Here is a 24,848-nt window from a genome sequence, read left to right as displayed (position 1 = left end):
GTATACTGGAAGCATAAGGATTGTCAAAAAACCTGTTTGGGCTTTGGCAAAGTAGTAGTACATATTCTGTAAACAGCACAGTTCCTAGGCTTCTGTCTGACAGAAGCAAAAAAATGCTAAAGTATTTCTGACAAACTCAAACTTTCCTTGCCAAAAGCCATCCTCTCCCCAGCTCAGCCTGTTAGGAAACCAGCCTGAAGAAGCGTTTGTGCAAATCTCCACCTTTTCTTACCCAGAGATAAATTTTGTTTATTTTGACTGAGTTTTGGAGCCTGCATACTTTGGACTTGCAGACTCCAAGATCAGTAATACTGGTTTTATACTTGACTTTTTACAACCTGCCACTCATCTTTTCCACCAACTCATTGGAGCCACATTTTGACCAGAAACTCATTAACATCCTGTCTGAACACACCAGTAGAGCCTCTTCTCTCACGCTTCCTGTAAACAGCAAAACCCAATCCTACTCCTATCTTCACTTTAAAATATTTTTCTCACACCAAGCTCTTGTTCAACAGCTTGTGTGCAGTGGTCAGGCTGTAGACACCTTGCACATGTACAGTCAGTAGTTGCTTCTGATGGGTCAGACTCTCAGCTATTCCACCCCCAAGGCTTATGGATACAGACTTCCAGGCAAGTCCTGAATTTGGTTCGAAACACTGGTTTGGAGACAGGGCAGTTGAAGAGACCGGAGAGTTTCCACTAAGAAATTTACAGCTGAATTGGCTGAGCCGTTGGTTTGGTGGCAGGGTGAAGTGAAAACAAGACAAAGAGGGAAACAGATTTGATAGCAAACAAGTAATTTATCACTAACTTCACTCCATTGCTTCCACGTAATTCCTCAGCTAGTTTAAAGGCCTGTGTGATACTCGACATAGACAGGCAAATACAAACAGCAGCATTTAGTAAATCAGTTATGAAGATTAGCTTTGCCTTACAACAGCTGAGCAAAATACAAGATATTAAGCTCAAACAAACTTCATAATGTAGGAAAATAACTAATTGCACTTTAAAGAAAGCGTAGTAAAATTACTACACCATCAGAAGGGAGTAATTTATTAATTATGTGATGATCATGTACTTCTGTTCTTTTTAGCTGGGCCTGGAGCTGAAATATGAGCCTTATATGGAAAGAAGCTTTGATGACAGCCATTTATTTGGGAAAGCTTCTCCAGCCTTTTTGTTTCACACAAATGATTTGAATGTTTAAAGTATTGAAATAGCTTCATATCTAGGTATTAATAAAGAGATGTTGTCTTTTCCATCTTTCATATTTTTATTAAGCTTTCAGTGAAAAATGCTGCTGTTAGTTTATAAGCAATTCAAAAATAATATATATACAAGCAGGCAGCCATTTTCACAGTCTGGCAAGTAACAGATTTCCATAAATAACAAAGAATACAGGGTCATGATATCAGCTGTTCAGAAATTTTTAAAAGTCAGATTGCTTCTATTTTTGAAGTAACTATTTGCTGGATTATTTTTATTTATGGCTTGAAACTGAATCTAGAAATGTTTTCCATGAACTTTAGACACCATGCTCCTGACTGACTGGCCTTCTCTCTGCTGTTTTCTCACTTGACTTCCATGCATCTGTGTCCAGTCTGAGGGCAGGGGATGGCACCAGCTCACAAGCCAGGCCTGCAAAGGTCTGTGAACATCTGAATATGCGCCTCATGAATTTGTACGCCCAGATTGCACAGACGCTGGCTTATTTGCTCACATAGGTAGTCAGCTGCCCTGTTACCTGGCTCTTCAGATGCAGCATTAATTGCACTGTACATCAGTTTTAGGTAATTAGACACAGCTGTACGTTTGAAAATGGTAGCACGCAGTGGGAAATCCTTCTGGAAGACTTTGGTCATTAACACTTTCACAATTCTCAGGTATACCATTATCTACTCCTTAATTCTCTGGTTTGATCCCTGTTTAAAGTTTTCTTTTTCTTTTCCCTTGGGGACTTTGTCAAGCTTTCCACTTGAAAATGATTCTGCGACATTGTGACTGTGCCTCTTTCTAACAGAAAAAAATCACATAATTCTGTGAAATATAATACATATATATACATACATATAATATACATACATATAATTCTGTGAAAATGGAAGCCGTGCTCTTAAAAGATCCAAGAAAAAAAAGAAAAAAAAAGTATTTTTGACCAACAGAAGTTGATGGACAAGATAAGGTTGCTATTTTTTTTTTCTTTTAAATGACATATGAAATAATGCATTTCACATACTTCTTCCTCCCCAGAAAAGCTGACCATTTTTCTAGAAAGAGACAGGAAGCTCCACTTCTGGGAAAAAACCTTAAAAACAACAAACACCAAAATTGTCTCAGATCTGCTCAATTAATTTTCTTCCACAAACACAGGTTACAAGCCGTGTTAGTTTAGAACTGGATTTTGACAATCTCATTACCTCATGATTCAGGTAACTGAAAAAAATTAAAATCTATGCTACAGTTATTCATAAAAATTATGAGACTACTCTTGTTACTGCTTATCTGAAAATATAAACAAATTGGGTCTCAGACATCTTGAAAAAACAGCTTGTTTCATTTTGCTGTATTGGGGGCTGCAAATAAAGAAGGAAGAGATTACACTGGTGATTGTGAAAGCATGAAAACTCTATGGGCACAAAGGCATACACAGAAATAAATACAGCAAAAATAAATACAGCAGAATAAAATTAAACAGGTTCATCCAGTCTGACTGCATCCCAGAACCAGAGTACAGTATTAGTTTAAGACAATGATCAAGCGATTTCTTCTTTGGTTTCAGCAGTCCAGCAAGAAGAAGAAGACTGTAAGAAGAGCAGTGATAACATGGTAACCCCAGAAATTAGAGAAGTGTGTGTATCACTTTAATTTTGATTCATGAGCGAGAATTTCTTTTCTTCCTTTTTTTTTCCCCCTAACTGCCACTAACTGTATTTCTGGTGTTCTGCTTCAAGGGAGCACCAAGCTACTAGGGGATTTCCTAAGTGGGATTACCCGTGTTTCTTCAGTTCCTGCTGGCTGCTTACAGTTGCACCTGTGACAACTTAACCAAGTTGGCTGTCAACGACCTGCAGCCAAACATGACGATTTAAGCTCTCTCAGAAACAAAGCACATGGATGAAACGTAACCTCAGGGTGGGATTTCTTCGTTTGGCTGAAATCAGTAACAACTTCTAAGTCCTTAGAAGAAACAGAAAGAACACAAAATCTAAGCTTGCCTAAAAACTTCCGCCTTTCTGTCAAGAGTCTTGTTTTTCCATTCAGCTTTTGCTGAGGTATAGTCACAGTGCAGAATATAATTAACTCCTGAGTAAGAGAGGAATGGGAAAACGGTTTCCCTTCTCTTCTCAGGAAAAAACCTTTTGGGGTGGGAGGGTGGGCGTCAAAACAGAACAGCACCACAGCTTAAAGTAAAGAGAGACACAATTAAGCTTTCATACAACATCTGTGTCACATTTACACATGCGCTCACTTCCAGGGAAGCGACAGACATCAAACTAATGGAGAACATCCCGACTCTCCAAATGCAGGAAGAATGCTGCAGCTTTCCCAGCTGTGCTCTTGGGACTGTAAAGCAAGAGATCAGCAAAGGAGCCTTTTTTTATTGGTTTTACTACTGGTTTTGGCCAAGTAGTGTCACGAAGTTCTTAAACACAGTTATCCTACTGCACTATGAGAATTATGTACATCAGGACTGCTGGAAAACAATAGCTCCAGAATAAGCTTCATCATCTTCTGGATGTTATGCACAGTAATTGGTTCCAGGGTCAACTCTGTGATGCTACAACAAAGGGCTGTAGCTTAAGGGAAAAGAATAAACAGCAGGAGTTAATGGAAGTTCTGTTAATATATAAATGCCCCCCAAAATGAAAGAAAGGCAGAAAATAAAATATTCTGTATAAACAAAACTGATTATGAATCCAACATGCAACCTTAGCTTTCAACAAGCTGTTAATTTCATTGAAGAAAAGAAACAGAGCAAGTACTTTCAAGTCACTGTAACAAGAAAGCAACACATTAAGAGTTTGAAGCTAGTCTGACAAACATTGTGCTTGCCATGGGTGCCAGTTTGTGTGAAAAATACAGACAAAGAAAGGTGTCTGAAATTACAGTATTATTCACAAAATATCATTATTAGGGTATAGGCCACTTTGTTCAAAACACCATGTGTGATTGCTCCACTGAACCTAAACATCTGGGGCAAGTTACCCATCTGGCTTTAGCGCCTTTGAAATGACATGCTGCATTTAAGCTAAGAGGTCCAGTCACACCAGTTTTGAATAATTGTGTTTTCATAGTCCAGCACTTTATCATTTTGAATCTTCCTATTCAATAACACTTTTGATAAAAATACATTTAATCCTTCTCCCTGCATACCAGGAAAGTGAAACAGATATAGAGGTACAAATGTTTTCTAAGTATTTCGCCAAATATTAACAATTATCTCCTGACACTCAAGCACTCAGATGAAAAGGTACAAAGGAACATCTTATCCTTGTGATTTGCCAGGTGAAACACTAGGACATGCAACGTATCAAAACGGAATCCCTCATTTCTATGTTTCCCTATCATGCTTCCTTCCCTTTTCCATTTGCACTGTTCTCAGGACCTGAAAAACTTTCACCTGTTTTTCTTTCACCTGCTCTGCTGCTATGCACAGCTTCAGATGCTGGGACTGCTCATGCAGGGTTGTAGCAGGCCCACTGTGTGACCTCCTTCCCCAGTTCACTCCCACCCCCTAACGTGAGCAGGATGACACTGAGCTACCAGCACCTTCTTCCTTGGTGCTCCACCTTCTCTCCATGGTCACTCATTTCCTTTCTTTAAACAATACTCTGTTCCCAAGTGCCAGCTGTGCCCACACAGGATGAGTCCCCACAGTGTGCCAACCTCCCTGGCACATTCTGCTCCAGGCCATGGCTATCGTCGTGGACCTTCTCCCATTAGTAAGCCAACACTGTGACACTATTTATGCAAACACAGCATGCTTTTATCTCCAGCCTACTTCCTTCTGCCGTTGACTCAGCTTTTTTCCAAGGCTGCTCCTAAGCCTCCCCACTCCTACATAAACCACCTATGGTTTGCAGCTGACAAGAGCCTGAAACCCAGACCCTCCAAGACAAACTCTTCCATCACTTCCTTTGGCTTACAAACACACGATGGTTGCAACAAGATGGATCAAAGGAAAATACCCCCAGCCAGGTCCCATCTATCACCCAGCTCTCGGCAGCCCCAGCCTGAGTGCCCTGTTCACCCATAGCAACACTGGGACACATCATGTCACGAAATGGCACTTTGGCTCGCTCCCAGTTCGGACCCTCAACTGAAGAAATACAGATTGGTTATCTTACAGAGGATATGCTGTGAGATGATCTAGATACCGTGCATCAGATCAAACGTGCATGTCAGAAAGCAAATTCACAGATAGGGCAGTTACTGCAGAAAACCACATTTCTGGCTCGTGCTTTTGCATGGCTCCCACTCCCCACTACAACAGCGATCTCTGGAGGGCTGTCAGTAGCAGAGATCTGCTTGGAACTATCAATGAGCTTCCAGAAGAAGTTGTTTACATCATTTGGATGCACCTCTAATAGTAACACATCAGCCCTTTACCATTTAGATCTATTTATCTATATTTGCTACATAAACTCAGACACTTTCTGAATTTTTTGTCTGTCCTTTCTCAAACCTTTTTCTGCTTGATGGACTTTTTAATTACGTGATGATTTTGGCCCTTTCCAACCCTTCTTTCCTCCCTAGGTATCATGTTTCTATCCTTTTGGCTTCTAAAGGCCTCAAAGAAAGTTGCAAAACTGGAATTAGAGGAAATACTTTATGAAGAGTAGTTTCCATGATGCCTTGGTTAAGTCAGTGTTTCAACTTACTGAATATATATATATATATATATATATATATATATATATATATATATATATAATTTTTTTAACAGAATCTTGCTCTAATATAATTGACCAAGTAGAGCAGAAAATCCTACTAGGCACATAAAAACTTCATTATGAATTCACAGCACTTCATTTCCATTATGAGCCTTAATATTAAGACACTTGCATGCTGATAACACCTAAGATAAAAAATCCTAATAACTTGCGAAATGAAACTATTGTTTGAATTATAACTAATGTGTCATGTCTGTGTGTATTAAACTAATAAAAGCACAACACTCCCTACTTCCACACAAATAACAGCACTGAGGCTTCTCTGTCCAATATATTTAACATTACAGTAGCAACTAAGTGATCCTCACTTATGCGCACCCATTTTGTTGTCCCAGAACAATCCAAGTAAGGATTAATTTTTTCCTGTTACAACATTACTTGTCATTCTGTGTTTGGGTATTTTTTAAGGCTTCTCCAGGCTTCAACAGTACTTAAGGTTAAGACATTTCTGGGAAATTGCTGTGCATGTGGATACAGACATGTGCAAGGACAAGAAACTTCTGCAAAGTATTATAAGGGGTTTAGGATTAATATGTTCCATGTGCAGTGTAAGCTGTACTTCCTGAATTCTCTTTTAAGGGAAGAGACAGATCTGTTTGCTTCATTATCTAGTAAAAAAAGACTTTACTACCTACTGAATAAAGGTTAAATCACGGGAAACTGAACGTACCTTTGGTTCAATAGTGCTACACACCTACCAAAACATACAAAAGGCAACAAGGAAATGCAGCATCTGCTCCACTACCTTGGGGTACCGCAGGCATAGGAAGAGATGAAGTCTTTTATACCCCTTTATCAACCCGAGTCATTGCATTCAGTCTTTCACCATCGTGACACTGGTGAATGACCTCTACTGTCGAAACACCCAGAAAATATTTCACAGGAGGAGAGGAGAGAGAGAAAAAAAACAGCCCTTTAGACCTGAGATTCATATTTCCCAAAGAACCCATATATTTCTGTTGTGGTTATGCTTTTTTGCCCCCACCAAATATTTAGGTTTTGCTGATAACAGATTGCCTCGAATGCTATTTAAGCATAAGACATCACAAGACATGTGCTATCCTAAGATAACACACACCTCTGAAGTGCTGTTAGGTATAGCTGATGCCTTCAACTGCCTGATGAATTTGTTATCTCAAAGAAACACAAGGTTTGGGAGTGCCTTATATTAAAAACTAACCCCAACTTTAGTCTTTAAATAAATAAATAAAAACTGTGATTTTGCATCCTTTAAAAAAAAAAAAAAAGGAAAAAAGAAGAGATCTGACTTGGAGTAAACCCTAACTTCTGGCTCCCAAACAAAACTAAACTTTTTCGCTTTATCCCTGTGATATCACAAAAACAATCATTTTAATGGCTATTTATTTTTCTGTTAAAGTAACAGAGATAATGAAGTAATAGCTGAGGTTTGAGATTACCAACCTGGAAAAAAAAGTTCTGAAAGAAAGAGGGCAAATCTTCCCCCATGCGTCCTGTACAAGGATGAGTATCTCACGCTCTAAATCCATGTTAAGTAAGCACCTGAATCAAAGTTAAAAGTACTCAATTGATGATTATTGTGTCTTTCACATGGACACGCTCTCAATAGAGATTCTGCACTTAAAAAGGATGAAGGGTTGGATTTTTGCCCTCAGCATCACTAAAGTGCAACCAAACCCATCAACAGAGTAGCCACAAAAGACAATTCTGAGACTTGCTCCTCCCCTAGTCTTATCCCCTGTAAAGTTTGCATGCTACGGTACATTTCAGGATATGCAATTTACACTGGCATTGACTACAGAAAAGAAAGATTTCTCTATTCTTCTCTAATCTCAGGCCATTACGTGCCAAGTGGCTCAACAAAGCAGTTAACAATGATTCCAATCTGACTGCTCTTATGCTTAAAATCAAGCCAGCAGTTATAACTATTGCTGTATCAGGGCCAAAGTATTCTGCAATTTTCCAGTCCAAACCCATGCTGTCTATAAACAAGAAAAACAAATTCACCATGAAAGTAAGTTCCCTACACATTTACAAATCCATTCAGGGCATTGAAAATATTGTCTAGCTGTCAGTTCCAAATATGGGACAGTAGCAATCACACACCAAGTACAAGCATTCAAAAGTCTCATTCAAGGCCTAAGGCACTGAAAATTATAATGAAAAACTCGAAAGTTTTCCTCCACAGTTTCAATACAATTCACTATATGCTTATCATGTCCCTAAAAAATACAGGCTTACCGATGATAAATCTTGTAGGCAATCAAAAGAAAACTGAGAATAAGAAAAGTTATCAATGCTCCCATCGTTAAGGGTTCCCTTAACTGCAGCTAAGTTGCTCTTGACTTTTACTGGTGTGACTGGTACCACAGTCAGGTCCTTTCACAGTAAAGTAATCCAGTGCCTGAATGAGACTACTGGGTTAAAAAGTAATAAAGTGAAGTCAAGTGAGACCTAGTAAAACTTGTATTTGTAAAACGCACCTGCAGAACACAAATTATCTATCAATGTTAGGCCCAACCACACATTACTTTTATACCCTGTGCCACCCTGGGACTCTCCCACATTTCAGCTCCTGCAGAATTTAGCCCACTCCATCCCCCGAGAGTGCCTACTGCCAAACTTAATGCATTAAAAAAGCAAGTCTGACTCTCGATTGAGGGCAAATGGTGAACCATAATGGTAAGAACAGCAAAAAGATTTAACATTAAAGACATTTACACAAGCCCCTCATTAGCAGTCATTTACAGATCAGTAGAATCCCACTAAACAGAGTCATGGAGCTATGGAAGTATTTGGGAATCAGATTAAAACACTACCATCGCCATTTTCATTGCCTGAATCTTGTTTTACTAGCTGGGGGGAAGGCAGTCCTTGCTCACTGATCGGAAACTGCTTGAAAATAAAAGCACTACACAATGTGATCTTTTGACTATAAATGTCACAAAGCAGTATTTCACAGGCTATAGTTTGATGTAATAGAAACATCCAGTACAAAGAATTACCAGAGATGCTAAACTGACTTTTACAAGGCAGCAAGGCCAGGGTAGGTGCCAGGAAGTGAGGGGTTTTTTAAAACTGAGGTTCTATGCAGCTGGATTCCCAAGCACACATCCCTACGTGCAGACATTTATAGTATTTACTGAAGAAGAGCTAAAAGTCTACTATGAACACTGGAGTCCCTGTGCAACTGACTTAAAAGGGTATTTTTGAATGCACAAACTGAAACCAAGTAGCCAATAGCTTTCCACCTTTGGATATATTCTTTTTAATATGCTAGTGTGCATGGTAAGCGTGGAATGGTGACTGACAGCTCAGGAAGGACTAAACATAGACACAAGCAATCCTTTGAAGCAGCTGTTGGGACTACATTTCCAAAAACTGTGGAAGTAGTAGTATGAAGAAATAATCTTGGGCATCTTCTATAAGCTTCAGGGCAAAGCATATCCTACTATCACCTGTCTTTAAGAAACCACACTCACTTCCTTGCTTCCTAACAGATAAAATAAAGGCTGGGTAAACCTATCTCTCTTAGCATCTTGTACAATTTTTCTTCCAAGCTGAGCTGTGTTTTGGTTGCTCACATCACAGAAAGACAGCTACAATAAACTGCCTAAAAAATACTTCTATCTCACTGTGTTGCTTGTTATTGCATATGGTAACCTGCAAAAAGGGAACATCAACAATTAAAACTAAATAGAGTAGAAGTATCTTTGACAGGCAAAAAGCTCTCCTGTACTTAAAACCCCTACTGAAATGTTTACAAGGAATAAAAGCAGTGCTACAGTCGGTCTAATAACTTCAAAATGCTGCATAAGAAATTGTCTCTGAGCAACAATAAAGGCAATCTCTGTCACAAGAAGTCATTAATCTACTGAAGTATCCCAAATTCAGCCAGCAGTCCTTAGTTCTGACTTGAGCTGACCGTGTGTTATCTGCTCGTCACCACCATGCCCCATGCACCATTTCAAGAGGAACTGGAATTGCTTTTTAACACTCTTGCTGGCCACCCACATTACATGTGACTGAGTAAAACAGGCCTTGGTAAAGCAGAGCAGAGTGTGGTAATCAGGAGCACAGTGGAATTTACCTAAGATACCTACAAGGCAATGGTTACATGTTCCTTAGTCGGTATGATGTCAGGTTAATGGATAGTATTAAAGGGTACAGAGACTGCTTTGTGCCAAAGCATTGCTGCCCTGCTCCAGTCAAACACTTTTTGCATGAGTTTCTTGAAGCATAGCTCCCATCATCAGCCTAAAATACAGACGGGACAAGCAACTTCATGTGTGTGAGGTGCACCTGCCAAGGGAGGCTTTAACCACTTTTTAGATGTCCCATGGCTTTTCTCTCTTCCTCTCAGAACACACTGGATTGATCCTGGCTGCCAGAATTTTTCTTGCTATCCATTTTCTTGGGACAATCAGCGTAAGTTCTATTTTGTTCTGTTTCCTCAATAGTTCTTCCCATTAACATCAACCCACAGTTAAAGAGAAATAGAAGCAAATACTACTGCTGAGGGGAGCACCACAGGAATATATATACTCATATAGGAGATTTCATTTGCAGTCCTGAGGAGAGTACACAAATCCAAAGGGGAGGAAAAAGGGAACTAAGTGCTGCTGTGGAGATACACACAGGCCTGTACTGGTCAAAAACGATGGTTCAACCTGCAGTGATTTGCAGAGAAACCCCAGATAATGAGAAAGTACCACACTGCATATGGCTTTGCTAACATGCATCAGGATTGGACTACGTGCATTACAGCAAGGCAGATAAGAAAGAGAAATTTCTAAATGGTATTATTAGATGTGTTCAAACTAGGTAACAAACTAGGTAACTGATCTAGTCCAAATTTGATATAAGGAACAGCTGAACTCTGCTAAGTTCCCAACCAACATTTAATGGATCTCTTACTGCTAGCACAGTGTCCTTGCCTCTGCCCAACATCCCCTATGATTTGAATCATCAATTGCTTGTATTTCCAAGTCCCAGAGTTCCATTGATCCCAGTGGAGTTAAGAATCAAAACAATTAGTTTTAGTTGTAAAGCTGAGAGGGTTTTATATTCCAACAACCACCCCTCAGCAATGCCCAAATTAACTGGTGAATGTGTAATCACAGCATAACACTCTTATCTTCGCCGTTCTGAGACACTGTTCCTTCATGAAACTACCTTATTTCTTGGAAGCCTGGGGCAAAAGTTACCAATTGTCCAGCACTGAAACATTCTCCAGTTTATTGTATGCTCCTTCAGCAAACTAAATATACTAAATAACTTAAACATACTTGAGACTGTACATATAGAACAAGGTATCATTTGGTGTAAAATGCCCCAAGAGCACTGCCTTTAGCAGCATGATACTGTGGGATTTCCAGTAAGTGAGAGTCTGGCATGAGAAGTATCTGAAGTGTAATTATTCTTGATATGTAGTAAAAATGTTTGCTTTTTAGATAATAGAGAGACCTCCCCTTGCACACAGAGAAACATTTTTTCATGTAAGAACAATGAAGTCCTGGTACTGGATACTGGCAGCTGTTCATACACTCATGCTAGCAACAGAAATCATCTACTAGGACTATCTTTCTCTGTTCTCTGGAATTACTGTACATTTTTATTTTTCTAGTTTCATTTGCTTAGCTGTTTTATTCTTACTGTTGTTTTCCTCCCCAAAATTACAGCCTTGCTTCTTAACTAAAATATTAAAGCAACTCTAAACTACTTTTACTTTTGAATTATGTTACATCAAATGACTTCTGAAATTACACACTTTTCATTAAAGTCCCAGGTCTTGCATTTGTTATAATTAGTATCTGAGCAAAACAAAGACCAAATTTATGCTTCATAAATCTCTCCTACTCTTCTTCCACAGAACTTGCTAATGTTCTTATGTTTCTATTCAAGCATTCCAGTTTACATACAGGATTTTCTTATAACATGCCTGGGATAAATCCCAGGTGTTACATCCCCAAGACTGTATATAACCTGTATGCAATTCACAGGCAGCTGTCTCTTCTTCAGTTTACTAATAAAGATACTCAACCAGTCTCTGGCCATGCTCTTCTAAGAGTTTTTGAAATGTAACAAACACAAGGGAAGAGGTCCAGACCTTCTGGTTTTCACATAGAAATCCTCTGGGAGTTATCCACCTGTGCACAGCACATCATGAGCCTTTACAGCTTCAGTGCAAGCCATCCAGCATGCTGACACTGCCTTGGAGGGTTTGAACCCCAATGCCATTGCACACCTTTCTTCAGGCCCCCATCACCTCTGAAACCTCATCACATGGCACAGCTCCCTTCACCGAAGTCCTGCTTCTCTCTGCCTTCCCCCATTCTCCTTACTCTCCACCCTGCACCTTATTCCCAACTCATCCCACATGGTGCTCATGTTCTAAGCAAGTCCCACCACACCACCAGTGATTCCTGATGTAGACCAAGTACAGCCACACACCACTGTTTTGAGGGTTTTTTATATTCTGCAGAGTCTAGAGACTTGTGTCCACCTCACCTAGTCAGGCCATGAGCTTCTTGGGCTGAAAGCAGTATTGGTACAGAGCCTGGCAAAACAGTCCTCACTCGCAATCAGGCCCTTCCTGCAATGTCCAGTTTAGTAGAAACAGCATGTGCGCAATACAAGTGGATCTCCCTGAATCATTTAAAAAATCAGAGGAGTCTGACAGAAGGGGAAAAAAAAGGCAAAGAGAAGGGAGAGTGGAGGCAGGAGATAAAGGAAATAGAAGAGACAAGATGGTTTTCACTGGAAGCAGCATTCTGAGGTGCTACATCCTTTCCCTGATGTCCTTCCCTGACATGGTCACACTAGAAGCAGCATTCCTCTCCTTCATTCCTATGTAACACTACTTTTCTTTTCTTTATTTTCCTCTCCTAGATTACTTTCAACATTTACTTCCACTCCAGTCTGACACCTACACGCAAGAAGTACCATGTTTTTGGAACTCCCTCACTGATTGGGCTATCACAGGTCTGTGCTTTTACTACATGCTTGCCAAGAACCAAGAGGTATTTAAATTCTTTCCACTTCTTTTTTTCATCTTCCCACCTGACAACAGCAGTTGCAGCCTCAAAAATTATTCTTCTTCATTTCAGGACTGACACAGAGCCTAATGTAACAAACCCAAACACCTTCACTGCTAAACACACCATGGCGATGAAGGGGCTCATGCCTTAAAAACACTGACCACCAAATTACTTTGAGATATCTAAAACTACATTTTAAGTGAGAAGCTTGAAGATTAGAAAGATAGTGCTTTCCCTTCACTTTTATCAACATGTATATATCCCTCTCTGCTCTCTCAGTCATATCTCTAGGGTTCCTTTCAGGGAAAAATGAAAACCACAAAAAACCCAACCAAGAATCTGGGGAAGAGCTGAGCAAAAACCTACAGATGGTTCACACAGCTTTGGATGCAACTTGGTGAACATTCAGGTACAGTTTCACCAATGGCTTGAATGATAAATAAAAATGAAGAATCACCTGGGGCAGGAATACCCCAAAAATATTCAAAGTTTGGTCTCAACAAAGCAAATGCGCTCTGGGCCACCTCTTCCCACGTGGCTGTCACACAAAGCACAGATACTTCATGCATGATCTCTGCATGACAGGTATCACACAGTACACTATGTGTAACTCTAGAAAACTCATTTCTACCCTCCCTCCAACCAGATGAAGTACACTTTGCAATCAGCTAGCTTACCCTTGGCAGCTGATAAACCGAGTTTGCAACACTACACCCCCGGTGCCTGAGAAATCATGATGTTACTCGACAAAGGCAGCAGTGGCAAATTACAGAAGGGTTAAGAACAAAGGAGTGCCTACCCTAGAGGCTCTCAACCCCAATTCTTGCTCTTCTCCCAGTGAGCCCTGTCAGTACTCTCCAGCTCTGGCCACCCTCAGCCCTGACAACCTGCTGGCCCTAAGTGACCACAGAGGTGCACTGCCAGCTTCCCTGCTGTGAGACGCTGTGCATCAACAGCACTCCTCAGATTATTAAGAATTAAATGCACAAAGAAATACTTTCAGCTGAGTCAACGTCACAACATTCAATACTTGGCAGTCTCAAGGCCCTTTTCTGACACAGGGTAACTTAGTAATGCGTCAAAGGGGGAAGGAAAGAGTAAAGATAGGAAAGTAAAAAAAACCACAACAGATATTGTATAACCTTATGAGTAGCATGAGATTTTCCTGATTATGGCCTGAGTAAAAATAAAAACTGCAGTAAAAAACTGCAGAAATAATTTCAGGAACAGGAACCAAGAGCCCTGCTTGCCTGCCTCCACTGGGGAGGAATCCTGTCCATGGGGCTGGAGCTCTATTCTTGAAGGAAAAACTTCACCTGGAAGAGGAACTAAAAAAGGCTGCAGCAAAGGATAGCAAACTACAGCAGTTCTAGGACAAAATGCACTTCAAGGCCATACCAGAACACCTCATTTTTGCAAGCACATACATGAGGGCAGAATCTGGCCTATATTCCATACACCTTAAGTTACTGCTCACAGAGGAGGGGAAAAAAAGCCTCTGGAGTTACAGCAGCAATCTGCAAAAGAGTAAAATTAATCCTACAGCTTGCTGGAAAGAAGGACCTCAGTTCCTCAGAACACAATATAAGGGCAGTGCCAATAAACTTGCATATCAGAAAGAGACAATTGGGAAACTTTAGTCCTGAACACTGACCTACAAAAACTCCTTTTAAAAATAACAAAACAAATAAGCAAAAAACCCCTAAACTTTCTTTCAAATAAAAAAAAACCCTGTCACTTGTAAAAAATGTTCCCTTCATTGAGACAGTGATTTGTGTTAAGTAACCTCTAATAATAGGTAACATTTCTCTAGCAATAAAGTGTTTCTTAGTAGCCAATTAAATACTTGATTAGCTCTTCAGCTGTGATGTTAGCAAATATAAAATTCAGCAGCCACCCTCCTGGCCCATCATTGCAAACATATCCCTTTTCCAAAATGTGCCTCTATTCAGGCCCATCAGTTTGCTGCTTCTTTATAGTTAAAGAAAACAAGGACCAGTTTGGTACCCAAAGAAGTGAGTTTCCAGTTGCTGGCATCAGTTAAGCCAGTAACTTTAATTCCTGTGAGAGTAAACTGCAGTGTGACTCTAATTCTCCCCTTTCACTCCTGCAACAACGGCTCAAAGCTTGAGTTGAGGCAAGAAGCAGAACAGGTAAAGATATGAGACAACTTCTCTTGTTAAAAATAAAAGGCTTAATATGGAGAGCATGTAAGAACAGTTTTCCTATCTGAACACCATGCGAAAAAGTGTTGCGCTGTTTTCAGCCCGTCTCCAGAGAGATGGTTTTCCACCACAGCAGTTCTGATTATGGCACTGTACATTCCACTGGTGAATCATGGCAGCCCCATTTAAATCTAGACAAAGCTGCAATTTTATCACCACACCTCATGTCAGCTGTACCGAAGTGTTTCAGGTGGCAGCTGATGGACTTTCACACAAAGTAGGCACACTCCCGTGAAGAAATTTAAGTGTTCAAGAATTCAACAGCAGATGGGAAAGCCAGATTCTGAGTCTTTTAAATGGGCAAGTAACCATACTGCAAATATTTAAGAATCTGTAAGAATCTAGTTCGTCACTAGACGACTTGGAGTTGTTTTTTCATGGAAAGGTAAAAAAGCATTTAAAAAAAGTGGTGTTCTTGGATTAATTTTAATATATCCAACATTGCTTCAAAAACTTATGAAAAACATGTAACAATACACAGTTCTGGAAAATTTTGCTTTGTTGCTGTGGGGTCTGAAGTCAGGAGAAAAGACAACATTATATAATATCCTGAAAGAGCAAGGTAATTGAAGAAACCCACCCTCTTCCACAATGGTGCAGATTACTTCATCCACGATGGTCGTGAAAATGAGTTTAACTCTATAGATAACTATGCTCTTCACAACAAAAGGAATGAAAATGAGAGGAAAGCGTTTTTGTTCACCAAACGGAAAACAAACAAAAACCAGTAGAAGGGCTAGTAAGGAAAGAATGGTTAATCTCACATTTCTAAAAGGGTATTATAAACAAAGCATGGTGAACAACAAAAATAAAGGATTTAAAAAAAAAAGATACTAAAGTGCTTAATGGTGTTCTTTTAAATATTTACTTTGCTGCTATTTGGAGAATAATTTGTTCCATTTAGTAGCATTGGGCTCAAAGGACCACTTTAATCCAGAGAGATTAATTATAGCCTTTGGAGTTATAAACACAATTTGGGAAGTGAAGCGGAGAAGAGGAGAGAGACTCCTCTCACGCTGGTGATTAACAAGTTTATGTGCTTTGGGGCTACGCTACGCAGGCTTCACCTGTGTAGTGCAGGCAGAACATTGCAGAGGACACCCATGAATTGTGGAAAAACAGCCCCCGAGATATCCAGGGAAGACACAACCCTACCCTACCGTGTTGCTATAGGCAACTAAAATACTTCTCAGGTATCCTTCACCAAAATACAAGTTCACCAGCACATTACAAAAACATCATCTCGCTTTTATTACCTGCACCAGAAACTAGCTGCCCCACTGAGACAAGCAGCGGGCACGGGACCTTTAAAACCTCTCACATGCTTTCATGTATTTCTCCCTTTGGCCATCGCTGTGTCCCAGACCAGGAGACACAGGGACCTGCAACAATTACCACGCAAAGCTAGGAGCGATCTTACCTAGCAAGGGGTTGGCTGCTCCCTCCTCCGAGCTTTCCTCAGCCCCCTCCTCTCCCAAGCCAGAGGTGGCCGAGTCCTCTGGGGCGGATGCGGAGCCAGGGGTGCTGGGCCCACTGACGGACCCCGAGTCACCTTCCTCACTGCTGGAGCCGTAGCGGTCCGGCGGGGCGGCTGTCCCGCTCTCGCTGCAGCTCCTGCGCTCCTTGCGGTGCACCCGCGAGTGCAGCACCATTTGGTGGTACGTGCGGAAGATCTTCCCGCACTCAAAGCACTCGGTGGACTTGTTCTGGGTGGCCCGCCGGCTCTGCCGCGAGGCAGGGCGATAGTCCAGATCCCCTGGGGCAAGCGGGCAGCTCTCCCCCGCTGGGGCACTGCCAGTTTTCTCCAGGCGCCCACTGGTGCAGCTCTTCTTCTTGGGGTTGCTGGGTGAGTCCTGATCTCGCTTGCGCTTCTCCTGGTTCACAAGGATATACTCCCTCTTATCCTTGTCATAAGTCACGTCTGCATCTGCCAGGGCCTCATCCCATCCCACATACTTCACATACTCTGAGGGCTCTACTACTTTTCCTTTGGTGGCCAGCTGCCAAGCTTGGTAGCTACTGACCGGATCCAGCTCAGCTACTCTTTTCCCAGGCTGTCCTCTCGTAACTCTATCCAGCCCTACAGATGGCCGTAGATTCAGACACTGCAAGAAAAACTGCTTGGTTACTGAGGAGCTCAGGCTCCCATCAATCAAGCCCTCAGCTTTATCCCCAGTGCTGCCTGGCTGCACACGGTAGTGAACAGCATTATGCACTTTCAGGCTTTCCATATTTGTAAACAGATTTCCACACTTGGTGCAAACTTCATACAGAGATAGGCCTGTCACAATTGTCTCCTCTTGTATCACATCATTGATAGTGGCTATCAGCTCCAAATCATTTTTTGGTTTGTTTTTGCTCCCGGACCTGGGGCCATGCGACTTCATGTGGTTTTTGAGAAACCAGGGCTCTTTGAATCTCCTGCCACAAATATGGCACCCGTGATCAAATGAGCCCCTGTGCTTTTTCATGTGAGCTTTCAGGAACCAGGTTTGACTAAAGGTCTGACCGCAGACTTCACATGGGAACTCGCCTGCATTCAGCTCACTCTTGCAGTTCTCAGTGTAGACCTCCCCATTGGGGACCTGAGCTGTTATATGGTCTTTCTCTATGTGGTTTAACAGCGTCTCCTCCCTCAGGGTCATGTAACTGCACAACCTGCACTTGAACGGTTTGTGGACCTGGTCCAGGTGTTGCTCCAGGTCCCTCTTCCTTTCAAATTTGTTTTTGCAGAAGGTGCACCTGTAAGAGGTCAGCTTGCCATCCTCCTCAGCTGGTGCTGTCTCTGTGACCTCCTTCTTGCTGCTTCTCAACAAGATCTTGCTGCTATCGACCTGAGCAGTACCGTTCAAGATCTTGTTGCAGGCAGACGTACTTTTAGTGGGGCTGGTGCACCCGCCAAGGCCCTCTGAAACGCCCATCTCCCCCAGCTGCGCCTCTCCCATCTCTGCCTCATGCCCCTGACTTAAAGTGCCTGTCCTGTGACTGCGGATGTGAATCTTCAGGTTGCCCTTTTGGGAAGCTCTGTGATCGCAGTAAGGGCATTTGTAGGGCTTCTCACCTGTGTGCTTCCTCATGTGCTGCGACAGGGAGCTCTGAAAAGGAAAACTTTTACCACAGATGCAACAACTGTGGCACATGGTCTTGTCAGCATCCATGTCGTTCTTGCTTAGCTTGCCAGGGCTGGAGGATCTTCGTAACTCCATTTCTGCTTCTCTGCTATGATCCATCTGTATTACTGCAACAGAGGGTAAGCGGGGCAGGAGGACAAAAGCATGTCTGGCAGCAGAGGAGGGCTGGACCGCGTTTTCAATCACACGGTTCTGCAGAGAGGTGTTTTATTGCTTCATTCTCAGGGTAGCATTTCTCCTTTCAGCTGCTCCACAGAGTCCAAAGCACCAATTTATTTCCGTGTGCTCTGTAAGCAGATGGCATAGATCACCTGAAACAAGAACAAAATCATACAAATGTACAGATTCTTAAATATATTCAAACCTATTCATGTTTTGAATTCAACAGCTTCCATCACTCACTCCGCATTCAGAAGCGCACCATATGACAATCTACTGCACCAAAAGGCAGTAGTTTCTCTTTCTGTTGAAGTTCTAGACTTCAGTGACAAGCATAATTACTAAATAAGTAAAATCCATAAAAGAGCAAATACTCATTTCCATACACTGCTATCAGTGTCTTGAAGGAAGTGCAAACTTGAAAAGTATTTTTTGTTTTAAAACCAGGCAGAAGTGGCTAAAAATACACCTTAAATGAGGAAAACATTTCTTGTGGGGGTTATTACACTTTAAATCTGTGGCTTTACCATCATGTGTAATTTCATGTAAAATACTTACTTGCCAAAGATAAAAGGCTTTCCTAGAGACTTTAGCAAGTATCATATTCCTGCTGGCAACTGCATTACTTTGTGTCTCAGACAGCTCTGCTGTGCTTGAAGTAGCAGGCACAGAACAGGCGCAAAGGCTGAGGACGCTCAGTACTTTGATTACAGAGCAAACAAGAATGCAGAGCCTGACAAAGCACTCATGAAAACTAAGTTATTTCCTGCTGGACAGTAAACTACAAAACCCCTCCAAGTATAAATTTTAGTCTCAAACTAACAAAGCAAAGTGATAATGTATGGATCAAATTACCTGAAATGTGAGTGATTTATGTCAACATGACACACAGGAAATGACACCACCACCCACCTCAATGAAACAGAATTTTAACCATAAACAAACAAAAACAAGAAAAAACTCTGATTAACAGAACAGATTAATAAAAGTTTAAATGTCTTTGTATTTCATGATTAAATTCAAGAGTCAGTATCTTAGTGCAAGATGGAACACACTAGCAACTCCCCACCCTGTACACAGCAAAAAACAATGATCAAAATCCACATAGGTTGTTTCTTTTCCAATTACTACACTGTGAAACAAAATCTTCCCACCCTCCTATCCTCATTAAGGACTACAAACACCACATGACTAAGATCAAAGAACACAGCATTCTCTAATGAAGAGAACTGATCTATTGCCACATTAAGAAAACATCAGCTTCTCAAAATGTAGCTAAAAATATGCAGAGCACTAACAAGACCATATATTCCCACATCCATCACTTGACATCTATGATTCAACCAAGAGCTACAGATCTACAGCTGCAAATTTTAAGGTTTGTCACTGTATTCACCTCTGAGTCTCTTCAATACGTACATAAACAGTCTAATCACATCACCAGCACAAGCTTAACAAAAAGCAAGGCAAGACTGTCGCAATTCTCATCTCAGTCACAGGCTACAGAAGAACTTCATTACATTTAATTTAATCTAGCCCTCTTATTTGCTACAAAGCATTCATTTCTGGGTTGGATATTCTGCATATCTAGTATCCATTTAGCATGTTAGGAGTTATCAAACAGCATCAAACCCGAACTACCTTTTCATCAGAGAGCTGACAATAACATTTAAGGGGTGAGTTACAAAAGCAATTTCATTTCTTGAATGAAGCATTTTGTTATTAATAAAGAAAAAGAAGAAATAGGTATCACAAATTCAGAAGTCCATATGAGCAGGAAGTTTACGAACTACAGTATCTAAACTAACCTTTGAAATTAGTAATTTAAAACCAAACTGAGGGACAGCCTCAGAAGAAACTTTCTGGGTGAATAAAGGATGTGAGCCACTGAAGTTGTGGCTGCACCAGAAGGTACAAACACACCAAACAGCAAATACCAGTGCAGTTTATACTGCCTATCAGTGGATGAAATAACTTAGAGTAACAACATCTTATTTATCTGACCCACAATCTAAAACTGCCAACTAGCAACCTATACTCTTATAATCAAAGATTTAACCTAAAAGTCATTAAATCATAAAAAAACCCACCAGGTCCTTGTTCAAGTACACTATGCTAAATGCAAGCAACAGCTTCTTCTGAAATGTTCCACACCATTGCAGAAAAAAACCAGAAAGCTTTGGGAACAATTTTCTTCATGTGTTTTATACATTCATAATTTTCTACAGCTTATACCAGTGAGAACACTGCTTCTATTGGCAGGCTAGTTTTTAGTCTAACTACTTTTTTTTTTATTATTTTTAAATGTAGGGCCCATTTTAACTCAACTTTCTGCAGTGTTTCCTGTCTGAAAGTTCAAAAGAGCTTTAAGAGCCAAGCTTAGACAAGAATGCTGTATGCAGCAGTCCAAGCACATGTAGATCCAAAGCTTCAGAGTCCCTTTGTTTACTTGGCCACAGATTCTCTGAGCTTAGTCTTGACATATTTCACTTTAATTATTTATAGCATTTTCATTAATGAAACTTAGTTATGAAAATGAGGCTATGAAGAAAGCATTACTTATAAGAAGGGTATTAGCCACTCACAGGAGATCCCCCTAGTCCCATATTAAATTAGGCCTGAGGGGGAAAAATGTCAGAGTTAAAGAACTACTGAATAATTTTATTAGTCTAAAATATTTAATGGAAGTGTTATCGTCTTCACAAAAATATTCTGAGAATTTTTTTTCATCTTTATTACTTTATCTTGGCCAGTGCACTGCAATCTGTGACTTTAATAGTTGAAATAAAGTATTCCTAGACTTGGATTATTTGAGTTCATACACATGTAAGACTCACAAAAATTCACGTCTGATATTCCACAGACAAAACTCTAGGGGGATGAAGGGTGTTCACCAAACCTGAGCTTGCTTTACACGGTGTGTAGAGGTCAGCCTTAGGCTTTGGTAACTTGACTGACACAAACAAAAATATATAAACAGCTCACTTCTTGCTCCTCATATCATTTGAGTGCTACTTAAAAGTAACTCTTCTAGAGGGGTCTCTGCAGAACAGCAAAGCTCGTTGTTCATTGGAAAGTGCAAATAAAGTAACAACTTTTAAAAAAGCTTCAATTTAGAGGACTGAACTTACAAAATAAGGAAAAAAATACCTGTAAAGAATCCTAACAATAGAAAATAACATTCTGCCTTAATTATTTTTATCTCAGGATTAATTACTAAACATCAAAGGTGGCAGAATGGATGGAAGACATCAAATGGTACATCCAGCAACACCGGTTACTCTTTCATTAGGAGTAAAATTTTGCCAGAGTTATCTGTTTCTTTCCGGCTGTGATGATAAACATAGCTGTATTTTGAAGTAATTCCAAATTTTAAAGTATTCTGAAATAATTCTCTATCAGCATGCATGGAATGCAGCCATCTCCAGCTACCCTCAGGCTACCAAAAGTGTTTCACCTCTCAGTAATTTCAGGTGGTAACCAGTAGCCTTTCACTGCTTGGGTCCAAGCTCACCCAGCAGTTCCGTAGCACTGGCTCATCACACAGAATGCACAGCAGTCACACCCAGCCTGCGGACTCCTGCCAGACTGTCACAGCAGAGAAATCCCCACTAGCAGAGAGGCAATCCATAAGAAAACACAAGTAAATGTAAATTGTAAATTAATATGTAGTCTTTTAAAATATTTTGTGTGTTTTAATGGCGCTGCAGTCTATGGCAAATGCCATCCAGCTACTTGGAAGAGGTGTGATACTCTAAGGGGCACAGGAACTAGATTCAGTCTATTTTGTTGAACAAGGAATCAGCAGTTCGTGTAAGAAGCAGCTGGCCGGTATAAAGGGGCATTTTCAGCCCCTTTAAAATACAGCTATCATCACTGTTTACATGCAAGTTTGGTATATAAAGCAAGATGGTAAAGAAACATGAAAAAAAACCAAAAACAGGAGGGGTGTTGTGCTGAGAAATGCCTTTGCACAGCCAAGTATTTTAGTTATAAGGTTTCTTCCTGCACCATTGCCTCACTAGATTCTTTGCCTTGACCCACATGGGAATAAATACTAACAAACTTTTTTTTATCCCCCTGGTGCCCCTGAAGGGAAAACAAGCCTTCCTACCCTCTTAAAGCAACTACTTGTCAGAATCTACTCTATTTCAAACATTTAGGCATCAAAACTTCTCTGTTTTTTAAAATTAACTCAGACAGAGTTGCTTCCTTTCAGAGAAAGCACATTTGACCAAAGTGACTTGTTCTCACCAGAGAGCCCCAGCATCTTTTCCATCATCATCTGTGGCTTTCCCAGTGAGGCTGTGGTAGCCTGTCCCTGCTGGCAGCTTGGCAGGTACTCTGGTGCACGGCTGCATCATCCTCACAACTTCTGCAAGACCCTCATTTAGCTTTGAAGTGAAGCATGCAGAGAAGTACAGGGAAAGAGCACTTCGTGTAACGTCAGAGAACTCTGAAATACACATTTCTCTTCATCCCACCTTAATACTCTGGAAGAGGACCAGTTACTGAGGACTGCCCACAGGGAAGGATAGAGCCCCCTAAGGACCTTTTGTGCCTCTTGGGAAACAATTAGTAAAATGAGAAATTGAAAATAAACAACACAGGAAAATTGGTGAGGGGGGATAAATCAAGAAAAGAAGAATTCAAAAGATACCACACTGAAAAAGTAATTGCAAATTCATTTCTTACATACAAATATGCTGTGCAGTGCAGACAGAGAAAAACATACAAAATTATTCCTGTTCCAACATACAACAAGCAAACATACATTTCTTTTAAATTTCTCTTCAATTAAACATGATTTTAAAAATCATACTGCATGGTCTATAGTAGCAAGAAGGGAAAACTCTTCAGTAAGTAATAAAGAAGAAAATACAATTTGGGAAGCTACATAGACCTATTCAAATAGCTCAGTGTATCTTTTAAAACAAGCTGCTTGCAGTCTGGGTGTATTTCAAGTCCCAGCTGAAAGATAAATGCACTGGAGAAATAATCGCTCTTCTAATCTCCAAGAGGTTTGAACATATACTGCAATCACTCCACCATGTTCTTCTGCCAAGAGCAACAAGGACTTAAAAAAAAAAAAGAAAGCCAAGGGGAATCATGATCTTGTGGAAAAATATCTTACTGAAATTCCTTCTAGATGATGAAATGATAGGACATAGCACGTAAATATCGAGGTGAATTTGAGGAAGTTGTGTATTTCAAGAACAGCCACCTGGAGAGAGGCTCTCTGCTGATTTGAGAAGGCTCAGGTTGCCTCAGAGCCTAACAGGCTTTGCCATTCAGAGCAAAGAGGCCAGAAGAGAGGAGACAAAAGACAGAGAACATTTTACAGCAGCCCTACCAGCCTTCAAGCTCACTGAACCGCAGAGACCCTTCTCCCCCTCCATGTCTTCTTCCCAGGCTACAGACTGTCCTCCACACACACCAGCCTTGCCCTACCTGCACACCCTTCTCTTCACTTTGGGAGGGGACACGGCTTCTTCCGAACAGCCAGATCCTACAGGCATCATCAGTCCATCACCCTGACTAAAGGCTCAATCCTGCCATCCTTATTTACACACCAGTCCTACCTAAATGCCTCTTATAGACCGTATCACCAGACTATGGACCACAGACTACACCAGAGCACAGAAGAACAAGTTTATCTTTAAACAGTCAGCCTGTACCTGAATTTGCAGGAAATTCTGGCACTCTGCAACCTATAACGGTAAAGGCAGCACAGTTCTGAATGAATTTTTTGAGAGTAATCCAAACTAACCCAGTAAAGCCCTATGAAAAAATCCCAAGAAGACTGACAAATTTTCCAAATATATTCAGTTATTAGAAGTCGCAATCCTGACAACAGACCTCCTGAAGTCTGTTTAAGCGTGCCAAAACTGACACAGGACTGAAAAAGAAAAATAAAAAGCTTCTGGAAAAACAAACAAGAAATTTCTATTAATCTATTTCCACTCAGGCTTTTAAAATCCTTGGGCAGCATTTTGCAATACTTTTTTTGTCTAATTATTTTCAACCAGCCTTCCCCCGCAGCTGGTGAAGCTCTTCCCGTTTTCAAAGTTTGCTGTCTGAACCCTGAGATATTATTTTGAGCTTCTCCAAATACATCATGTGTTTTTGTGTCTTTCTCCCTCCATGAGCTAATGACATTTTGCAGCAGGCTTCCGAGCGGGAGCCAGGAAAGCAGAGTCAGGCCTTTCCCAACTGATGCCCCACCCTTAGCACGGGAACAAATACATGAAATAAAGGTAAAAACACTGATGCTGAAAAAAGCTGGAGGTATGCATTTGCAACAAGGTGATCGCTCTCAAAATGAAGTCAGCAAAACCTCTGTAACCCAGATTTTTT

The 24,848-nt window shown here is 40.8% G+C and overlaps 1 protein-coding gene across 3 annotated transcripts in view; it reads right to left on the bottom strand.

The window, feature by feature from the left end:
- ZNF516 (zinc finger protein 516) overlaps window positions 1–24,848 on the bottom strand; it is a 100,243-nt gene that overhangs the window by 39,068 nt on the left and 36,327 nt on the right. For all 3 annotated transcript variants that reach the window (XM_048289461.1, XM_048289463.1, XM_048289462.1), the window contains exon 2: window positions 16,622–18,643. In XM_048289461.1, coding sequence (XP_048145418.1) covers window positions 16,622–18,431 — 1,810 coding nt within the window. In that variant the 5' untranslated portion in view covers window positions 18,432–18,643. The remainder of the gene's footprint in view (window positions 1–16,621; window positions 18,644–24,848) is intronic.

This window comes from Corvus hawaiiensis, chromosome 30 (assembly GCF_020740725.1).
Source record: "Corvus hawaiiensis isolate bCorHaw1 chromosome 30, bCorHaw1.pri.cur, whole genome shotgun sequence".
In the NCBI taxonomy this organism is placed as follows: Eukaryota; Metazoa; Chordata; class Aves; order Passeriformes; family Corvidae; genus Corvus; species Corvus hawaiiensis.
The sequence above is the reverse complement of the archived record's forward strand: the minus strand, read 5'-3'. Positions and strand labels throughout refer to the sequence as shown.